Raw genomic sequence first — 10,352 nt, forward strand, 5'->3', positions numbered from 1 at the left:
AGGCCTTTGATTTCCTTTGGAATTGTAAGCATCTAGGCTGACTCATCTCTCCAAGGCTCTCCCTCCCTCTCCCTCCCTCTCTCTCTCTCTCTCTCTCTCTCTCTCTCTCTCTCTCTCTCTCTCTCTCTCCCTCTCCTTTTCAGGCTGATGATGATTTGAGGTTTCACTGTTTGTTCTCACCTTTTTTTTTTTTTTGAGGAGGGGAGGGATTTATTTTCATCTTGTATTTTTGGGGAAAGAACCAGCTCTGCTCTTTGCGTGAACAGCTCTGGTAAGCATCAGGAAGAAATAGCTGCAACTCCAAGAGAGGTACAAAGATGTTTGGACTGGAATAAGTGTATGTGTGTGTGTGTGGGGGGGGGGGGACTGGGAGGTTAGAAATTTGAAACCAAAGCTAGACTGTGTGACAAGATGAGACCCTCATTTGATAGTGTTTAGGTTTGTTATTGTTGATGGGGCTTGCTAGAAGTTCAGTCTGAATTGCACTTAAATGCATGTGCCTTTGGTTTAAATGGTCACTTTTGATTGTTATTTGGTGGTCGAGCTTAGGTTCATACCTTGGGTTCAGGGTATATGCTTTGCAGTTGAAGGAGCTTTAGAATCTGTGGGCTTTCATCTTGGCTTCATTTCAAGGCCAAGAAACAGCTTTCATTCTTTCTCAGGCTGGGTTTCAGTTATCCTGCAGACGTTTCTGGTATCTATGGCTTGCTATTAAGGTAAGTGGGTAAAAGAGAATTTTGTTGATAAAACTCAAGAAGTATGTTTTCTTCGTAGACTCTATAGCTCATTTATTTAGACTACTGTATGATAAATACTCTTCTTTGTCAACAATCACGTAATCTGATCTTTGAATTTTAAGCTGCCCTCAGGATAATATATAGAACATATTTGTAAACCCCCAGATGAGAAGAAAGCTTAGAAAATTGGTATGAGGTTACTTTTTTTTGTCAAAAGTCTTAGTTCCCCATGTCCCAAATTACTTTCTCTGACTGAAACTAGCCTTAAACACATCCACACAAACCATAAATGTGGAAGCTATCTTAAACTTTCCTTTTCCATTCAAATTAATTTTGTCCTAAATCTTGTCATTTCCATGCAGGATATCTGATATATGTAACCAATCCTTTGCCCCTTAGTTGATTTACTTGCTTCAGGCTTTCTACTCAAACTAGAGTTTTCATGGTTCTTTGTGATTTTTCAGTTACAGCTATGACTCTGTCACTTCTTGTTTAAAACCCTATAGTGGTACCCTATTACCTGGAGAAAAAAAGTCCACCTTTTTAACATGGCATTATAGGGCCTTTCATGATTTATCTTCTTCCAGCTTCTGTATATTGCTTTAAGTAGATATCAATCTTTCTTTCATCTCTTTGCACAAACTGTTATCTTTCTGTCTCTGTCTCTGTCTCTGTCCTCTGTCTTCTTCCCCCTCCCCTTGACCCTGTCTCCAGGTAGACTTAGGTATTTTCTCCTTTCTGTTCTCACAGTACTCTGTTTATACCTTTGCCAGCTGCTGTATCAAAAGGTTTTATGAACTGTTGCTAGCTTGTCTATGGCTTTCACTGCACTGTACAATCTTTTATGAAAGGAGCAGTATCACAGTGGGCAGCAAATACAGATTTGTTTTTTCTTTTAATAAATGACTAAAAGAAAAAAATGGGTAACAGAGGATGTGAGAAAGGATGCTATGTAGGGTCCAGGGAGGGCTCCGCTGAGGGGTGTGAAGCCTGAGCACAGCATCAGTTAGAGCCATGGAGGAAGGGCATCTAAAAACACTTTTGTCATTACATTAAGACAAACTTCACTGTGATCACTAATTCTGTCTAGAGTCTCACTAGAGATGTTCTAGAGATGAAGTTTATTTTCATAAAAGTTGATTCCCTTCCCCCAGGGAATGCAACACAATCAGATTTAATAAATGAGAAAAAGTAAAAGCAAACAAAATACCGCCACTAAAGACTATTTGTTAGAATTTATGGGTATTTGTTTAGTGTTTTATGCATGTTTTTCTTTACATAGAGGTGATCATAACTTATGCATTTTGTATTTGTTGTTGAAAATCTCTTTATAAGCATCAATATATGGTTGCATCATTTTCCATGCTATTTATTACATAATCTATATAACTAACCTCATTACTGGGCTAGTTTTTTTTTTTTTTTGGATGGTTCATTTGTATATGATGTTTCCTGTCTGTAGCAAGATTTCATTAGAATAGATTCCTAGAAGGGAAATTACTAGGTCAAAAGGTCTGGGGACAAATTTTGGCTTCAGATCCATGTGTCCAGTTTGTCTTCTGAAAGAGTTATTTAAACTTAAAATGCTCCCAGCTTGGGTAGATGCCTCCTCTCTATCTAGCCCAGACAGCTTTAGGGCATCATCATGAAAAAAAAATTATCAGTGCTCTAATTAGTTAACAGAAAATATTATGTTTTATTGCTGTATCAAAGTGCTTTGAAAAAAAATACAAGATTACTTGGTTTTTAAAAACCTGGTTTTTTATTTTTGTTAGTTTTTTTCCTCTTTTCTGAACTGCCTATCAGTTCAGAGCTGGATTTTTTTTCAAGTTGCGTTTGCTTCTCCTACTCCCCGTGAATAAGCTACTAGAGACAGCCCAGCTTGAGAGTGAAGCCGCCTCCCAGTTTTCCCTCCCTCTTTACCTCTCCCCCACAGTTCCCTTCACTAGGTCCAGTGACAGTTGGATGATACAGTCTTGCTTTCCAACTGATTCCAGAATGGGTGGCTGCATCCCTTTTCTGAAGGCAGCAAGGGCTCACTGCCCCAAAATCATGCTTTTTTTGCTGTTGTTGTCTGCTTTCATTTATTTAGTGAGCGTCCTGGGAGGAGACCCAGGACAGAACCCAGACCGCAAGATGGACATGGTATCCATACACAGTCTCTCCGAGCTGGAGCGCCTGAAGCTGCAAGAGACTGCTTACCACGAACTCGTGGCCAGACATTTCCTCTCTGAATTCAAGCCGGACAGAGGTGAGCTATACCCGGAGTGTGGCGTCCTCGCTTTCCGGCGAGTAGACCCCCGGGCGGCATGGGGCAGATAGGAGGTCCTGGAGGGTGGGGGGTCTCACAACGGGGTCCCTGGCTCCCCGGGAACGGAGGAAAAGGGAGTTCAAAACTATCTGTAGAATTTTAGAAGAGACTCCAAAGATTAGTTGAGTAGTCGAAGCCTGGGGTTTTGAGGGGACGGTAAGCCCGGTAAGACCGAGGACAGGTGCAGACACTGGGCTCACCAGGTGTAGTGGGAAAATCGGGCAAAGAGGGACCTAGGCTCAAAGGGGACAGTTTAAAAGAGGACTGGGACGGGAAGAGACTGCTCTGTGGAGAGAGATTAGAGACGGTGGGAAAGAGGCAGAGAGAGACGCGCCAACCCCGGTAAAGAGCTGGAAGGCGCCGCGGGCTTGGGATTGGCGGCGGTGCGCTCGGAGCGCAACCCAGCTCTGCTGGCTGCGGGGAAGTCAGGGGGCCAGGCACAGGACCGGATCCCAGGGCTCGGGAAATCTCAGGGGTGCACACAGATTTGACTGCAGGCTATAGGGGAGGTGGGAGATGTGGGAGATGTTCGCGATGCTCGAGGGGCTCTCCCTTAAGACTGGGAAGTGCAGGGGTGGGAGTCACGTTAGCCAGGCGCGCACCTCTGGCGCAGCTTGAACTGGGTGATGCAAAAAGGCAAGGAGACCCCGCTGGTAGTCATCACTGCGGGGGTTTGGAGCAGAGAAACAGCCAGGTATCTCTCACCGCAGCACAAGGAGCCGACGGCAAATCTGTGCGTGAGCGCTTCCGCAGTAACTTGGCGACCCTCATCCGTGGTGGCGCTGCAGGCAGAGCCCCTCCCCTCGCCTGTTGCATGATCTGAGCGCCTCTGAGCTTTTGAATTTACGTTTTAAGTGTTGTGCCGAGAAATTATTAGTTCGTTACACGATGCATCCAGCTCATTAAACTGGTTAGGTTAAATTTTTGCAATCTTACATGTGTTAGGTAGGACAAATCTCGTTGTCAAGAGAGGAAACAGGCTGGGGGAAAGCAAAAACACTTTTCTTGGGCTGGACAGCTTCCCACTCCACCTCCCCACCCTGCAGATCAATTCATTGCGATGTTTTAGTTACTTATCACTTCCTATATGAATGTGAATGTATATGTCTTTTCTTTTTTTTCCTTTTCATAGCTCTACCCACCGACCGTCCAAACACCCTGGAGAAGTGGTTTCAGATTCTGAGAGGACAGGAGAGGGGTGAGGGGGCTTTTTTCTTTTCCTTAGGAAATAAACAAAAGACAAAATCCCCCCCCCGGTCGTGTGTTCCTGCATACTGTATTCTTGTTGATGCTTATTGCTTCTGAAGACTCTTCCATCTTCGTCCCAGAAACCGCCCCCCCCCCCAAGAGGGTTACATCAGGAAATGGAGGAATAACTGCTAGCTCCTGCTTTAGCTTCCCTGTTGATGTACCCCAGATAGATCTCCCTCATTGCTTCAAGGTGGTCAAACACTGGCAAATATAGGCAGGGATGAGACCTTCAGCTACGTCGGGGTAGCTGAGTAATGTTGAGTCATCTTTAACTATTTCAGGGTCTTGCTTCCCAGGGACAGGCGCTGTGGGCCTCGGGGGAGGGATTGATTATTGATGAGTGCTAGGAAGAGTACCATAAGCCCATGTAGCCCACCTAATACAAATGCTGCGGGTCTTTGACGGTTCTCATTCTTTCCCAGCCGCGTCTCTCAAGACCTTTGGCATCCGTCTGGAAGAGGTGTTGGTCAATGAAATTACCCGCCGCAAGCACCTTGAACTGATGGCGGCAATGGAGGCTGAAAATGCCACAGGTTCCAGCCGTCGGGGAAACGCGGTGCAAAGGATGTTTGGACGCATGCGGCGCTTTTTCAATCACAGGGGAAATGAGCTCATCCTGCCTACAGAGTTCACTCGCCGTGGTCGTCGAGTGAGTTCAGTCTTAGAGGTTTCAGGCAAGGGGCCCATTGTGGAGAGGAGTCAAGGCTTGTGTCCTTATGGTGTCCGTATGGTATGGAGACTGAACAGAAATAGAAGGGGTTGGCTCGTTTTACCACAGAGAGATTATCGGGTTCTGAATGTCAGGCGGCACTCAGGAAGGTCCCAACGAATGCCCCTTCTCCTCCATTTTAAGATAATCTGGATTTTCCCACAGGGTGCAGTGTCTGTGGATAGCCTGGCTGAACTGGAGGATGGGGCCCTGCTGATGCAGACTCTACAGCTCTCTCATCTTTCATTTCCTATCGGGCAGCGCCTTCTGGGATCCAAAAGGAAGATGAGCCTCAACCCAATTGCTCAACAAGTCCCTCAGGTTGTTGAGACTTGCTGCAAGTTCATTGAGGAACATGGTAAGGAAGACATATTACAGTTAAATCAAGGAAGGCGACAACTAAAGGGAAAGGAAAGAATGTTCTAGAAAAGGAGAGAGAGAAGCAAGAGGATGGAGGGCTTGAATCGACTTCCCCTTTTGTCACTGAAAGTTGGGATGCAACTGCTAAAGGAGAAAAAGGGAAGCAATTGGAAAACAGGGGTCATAGATGCTTAGAACTCTGATCTCTTCTTTCAGGGTTAAACTCCGTGGGGATTTTCACCATTGAGTACTCCTTGCAGAAAATGCTTCAGGTAAACTGACTGTATTTGCATGTTTGTTCTTTAGGTAAGAAAAGGAAGAGAGGAATAAGGGCTCTCCCATAGACATAGGGTAGTAGCATGATTGATGGGGAGTAAGATCTTCTATTTATTTATTTATTTATTTGGATTTTCGAGACAGGGTTTCTCCATAGCTTTTGGTTCCTGTCCTGGAACTAGCTCTTGTAGACCAGGCTGGCCTCGAACTCACAGAGACCCCTAAATACACGACATTGCCAGCTGTCTTCACTGAAGCCTTTCACTTCTTGAATAACTGTTCAAGACCAAGACTATGGTGGGAAAGGCAGACATTTTACATCTTCTTTCCCCTTTTTAGCTCCGAGAGTTATTTGACAATGGTCTGGATATTGAGCTGAATAACAGCGTGAATGTCCATGATGTGGCCGCACTCCTCAAGGATTTTTTTGTTGAAATGAAGGACTCCCTGCTGCCTGATGATCTGTACATGTCCTTCCTCCTGACTGCAAGTGAGTCTTCAGCCCCCCCCCCCCCTATTGCTGGTGCAAGTAAAAGAAGCAATACACAAATCTAGGGAGCATAATGAGAGAACTCAATCTATAGGAGCTTCACGAATCTAGGGTAGAATGGACATCAGAATATACATACCTCTCCAGAATACAAATTCATTATTTGTTAATGAAAATAAAAGTTAATAAAAACCCTCTCAAGGTTTCTTTCTGTGTCTCTTGCTGTTCCCTTATGAATCTATTGCTTGGAAATTTCTCTTAAGCCTCTGGAAGTTGTTAATTGTGCCCTCTCAGGGCAAAGAAGAATCAGGCTCTATAGAGGTTTGACTTTGACTTTGAGGTTGAGAAAGGCACTTTTTTTCAGAGACCCTGATCTCAGTCAGATGTCTTGGAAGGGAGCAAAAGCATGTTTCCTGGGTACTGCCTCCACGATCACCAGCAACCCTGAGGCAGAAATGTGTCACCTTTGATATCAGGCTGCTGCCAAGACTAGCCCTCTGAGCCACCCTCATTTTCTTTTCTGTAGCTCTGAAGCCCCAGGATCAGGTTTCTGCCCTGCAACTGCTGGTCTACCTGATGCCGCCCTGCCACAGCGATACCCTTGAACGTCTACTGAAGGCACTCCACAAAATCGCTGAGAACTGCGAAGACTCCATTGGCCCTGATGGACAGCTGGTAAAAATTTGTTGGAAAGCATAGTGAAATAATTGGTTGTAAAGTGGGTAAAGAGAGAAAACCAACAATAAAAAATACATTATCTGGGAAGTTTCTAGTGCTACCTCAAGGTTGATCACACTTCCTTACCTAGGTTCCAGGTAACCGAATGACTTCCAACAACTTGGCCTTGGTGTTTGGAACTACTCTCCTGAAGAAAGGGAAGGTGGCCAAGAGGGAATCCAGGAAGATAAAGCTGGGGATTGATCACTATGTTGCATCTGTCAATGTGGTCCGTGCCATGATTGATAACTGGGATGTCCTGTTCCAGGTAAGAAGTTTTAAAATATACTTATTCTACACATTCCTCTTCTGTTCACAGGATAAGGGAGAGTTCTATATGTATAACCAAGTCCTCTATTCTAGAAATTCCTTCCACATTTGCTTATCACATTGCCTTCAGTCCCAAACACCTAATAAAGATGAGTAAAAATGAGAAGGAATATGCAGTTAAGGTTATTATTTTTACCTCCAGGTGCCCCCCCATATTCAGAAGCAGGTTGCTAAGCGTGTGTGGAAGTTCAGCCCTGAAGCACTGGATTTTATCAGACGCCGTAATCTGAGGAAGATCCAGTGAGTGTGGTTTTAACTTCTGGGTTGTTTATGTTTAGCTTATAGGACTTACAGAGTCATGCCATCTTGGTTTTAATCAACTTTGGGGCAAACATACTAACTTTTTCAAATTTATTCCCATTTAGGAGCGCTCGCATAAAGATGGAAGAGGATGCTATGCTTTCTGATCCAGTGGAAAACGCTACTGAAGCCCTGGCTGCTGTCCTTGCCCAGAGCCCACCCTTTGATGAAGGTCAGTTTCCTTCTAGAGATCAGATCTCTTCTAAAAGTCATGCCCTTCCCAAAGATCAGTCCCTTCCTTGCAGAAGGCTAGGCCCTTCCAGATGACCAGGTCCTTGCTGAAGATGAGCCCCTTGAGGAAGGAAAGTGAATCCTCTGAGAATAATATGTCTGTAAATGAAGAGTTAGTATTTGAATATTTCAGGGAGGGAGTAGTTTAGGGGAAAGTTCAAGGTCTTGAAATCCCATATTACCTAGATATTCATGGCCCACAACTTGAGGGCATATGAGAGCTTGATGAAGAAGATGATGGTGAGGATGAGGAGGGTGCTGGTAAGAATGATGATGACATCTTAAATTTTGATGGCCTACCTCCCATTGAGGATATTCTAGAACTTGATGAAATCCCACAACTCATTGAGATTCCAAACTTTGAAGAATTACCTTGTTTTGATGTGGTTCCAGGTCCTGAAGAAGCCCCAGATGTGCACGATATCTTGAACTCTGGAGACAACCTGGACTATGACTTTGATGAAGGACCATATTTTTATGACAATGACCAGCTGGACCTTGCAGAGGTTCCCTATCTTGATGTAGTTCCAAACATGGAAGATGACAAATCAGATGCTGATGAAATCCCAGGTAATGATGAAACCCCATACAGTAATGAAGTCCCAGATAATATAAATGCCACAAGTAATGATGAACATGTTAAATGGGAGTGAATTTACTTGCTCTGCCTTTTTGCCTTCTATCGTATTTGAAATTCAAAACTAGGTGTTGGTGTGTTAGGTTGTGAGCAAAGTATAAAGTCCAGAAACATAAGAAGTTAACATTGCTACTATTTTCCAGGTTCCTCTGAGGAGCCCACTGTGCCTCCCACCACTGCCAGTTCCCATGACAATGAGGAAGAAGAGGGTAACCCCCAGGAGAAGGGGGGCAAATCTGGCAAAGGCTTCTCTCCTTAGATCTTTTCCCTCCTTTAAGGTGCCTGACAGGGGAAAGGGGAGGGGGTAGACCTGGAATGCCACAGGAAACATTCGGGAGTCTTGAAGACAAAGACTTGAGGGTAAGAAGGAGTTCCACCTGATGCTCGGGTCAGGATGGGAATTCCAAATACACTGCCAGCCCCATTACTGGGGATGCTTGGTATCTTCAGCTGGTAAAAGCAGAGATAGTTCTGCGTCATGCCCAGGCTCCCTGGTGCTACCTTACTTCTCTTTTACCCCTGATCCAGGCTTTCTCTCACTACAGCCCCCTCCTTTAATTGATGTTGCATTTGTGATAAACATCTGTCCCAGAGAAGCTCACAAATCTCGAGGTGCTTTCCCTACCCCCACCCCAGGGGATTGCATGCTTTTCCTGACTTTCCTACCCTCTTCCCCAGAGCTCACTGGAAAGGCCCTCAAGAGGTGTGTTAGAGCATTAGGTCAGCCTACAGACAACTGAAAAACAATTAATGCTAAACTGTGTCACACCAACTCATACATAGCCATGTCCCTGCAGCAACTCCACTGCCTCAGGATTTTTCCCTCTCAAATTATTTAGGCCAATGGCTCGTCAAACAGCCACTCCCAAAATTCTGTGCAGTGTTGATCATGACAAGCCAACAGGGAAATCTTAAGTGTAAGCCTAACTAGCTTTTCTGGGGTCAAAAGTTAGAGGAGAAAAATAGATTTTAGTCCTGGACATGTTTTAAAGACAGTGAGTGTTCACACCCTTGTTGTCAGTAAAACAACTAGCTAGGCACAGACACATAGTTCCAAGTAGTCAATGCAACCTGACTACAAACTTTCTTACCTATCCTCTATGCAGGACGGTACAAATTTGGGGACTTGCTCTGGTAAAACACAGATATGGGTTATGTATGACATCCAAATTATAACTGATATTTATGGGTAACAACTGCTAAGGTCCTTAGAATGAAGAATGTCTTGTATTGAGGGATATAAACTGATCATACAATGGATAACAACCACAGAGCTCGAAGATTTGTGATTGTTAAAACTTCTCTGGCATTTCATCATTAATAAACATCTGTATTGTGTCAGCAGCATATTCATGGTGTACAGTGTGTTTTTTTCTCTTAGAATTTTGGGGGTAAGTTGAGAAGTTCTAAGTGGTGATTTAAAGGGAAAAATAAGATAAAGAAGAGCAATAAAGGGGAAGGGTTGATATGAAATGAAAACAAGGAGATGACAATATAAAAAGGAGAGAGGATGGGGAATAAAAAGGAGAAGTGAATGATATGAGAAGGAGAAGAAGTGATGGGAAATAAAGAAGAGAAGATGACATGGGATAAAGAGAATGATGGGGGATAAACAGGGTATGACATGAAATGAAGGGAAAGATGATGTTGGATGAAGAGGAGGAATGATATGGGATAAGGGAGATGGGTGATGGGGAATAAAGAGGAGATGCCATGAAATAAAGGGGAGAGAGAATGGTTAATAAAGAAGAAGTGATGATATGGGATAAAGACTCAGAGGTGGTGAAGAATAAAGAAGAGGGGATGCCATGGCATAATAGGAAAGGATGATGGATAATAAAAAGGAGGGGATGACATGGTATAAGGGGAAGGAATGATTGTAGATAAAAAGAAAGGGATGGCATGGTATAAAGGGGATAGATGACAGTGGATAAGAAAGAGGGTATGATATGGGTAAGGAGGAAAGAAGATAAAAAAATAAAGAAGATGGAATGACATGGGAT

General features: G+C 44.0%; 1 protein-coding gene across 1 annotated transcript; it reads left to right on the forward strand.

Annotated features, from left to right (window-relative positions):
* The first annotated feature begins 2,692 nt into the window (after nucleotides 1-2,692).
* Nucleotides 2,693-9,649, forward strand: Arhgap36 (Rho GTPase activating protein 36). The gene is made up of 12 exons (XM_057759957.1): nucleotides 2,693-2,988; nucleotides 4,181-4,246; nucleotides 4,722-4,948; nucleotides 5,174-5,366; nucleotides 5,585-5,640; nucleotides 5,984-6,134; nucleotides 6,661-6,809; nucleotides 6,943-7,119; nucleotides 7,324-7,421; nucleotides 7,547-7,653; nucleotides 8,106-8,282; nucleotides 8,493-9,649. Exons 1-12 carry the CDS (start codon nucleotides 2,703-2,705, stop codon nucleotides 8,606-8,608), a joined length of 1,803 nt encoding a protein of 600 aa, XP_057615940.1. The 5' UTR covers nucleotides 2,693-2,702; the 3' UTR covers nucleotides 8,609-9,649.
* Nucleotides 9,650-10,352: the final 703 nt, after the last annotated feature.

The sequence above is a fragment of the Chionomys nivalis genome, chromosome X, assembly GCF_950005125.1.
Source record: "Chionomys nivalis chromosome X, mChiNiv1.1, whole genome shotgun sequence".
Lineage (NCBI taxonomy): Eukaryota > Metazoa > Chordata > Mammalia > Rodentia > Cricetidae > Chionomys > Chionomys nivalis.

Bases quoted from the DNA above. Each gene is read 5' to 3' on its own strand.
- Arhgap36 (XM_057759957.1), top strand. From the start codon at position 2,703: ATGATACAGTCTTGCTTTCCAACTGATTCCAGAATGGGTGGCTGCATC. The intron at 7,120-7,323 runs GTAAGAAGTTTT...TTTTACCTCCAG, and splicing joins ACTGGGATGTCCTGTTCCAG to GTGCCCCCCCATATTCAGAA. The intron at 7,654-8,105 runs GTCAGTTTCCTT...ATGTGGTTCCAG, and splicing joins GAGCCCACCCTTTGATGAAG to GTCCTGAAGAAGCCCCAGAT.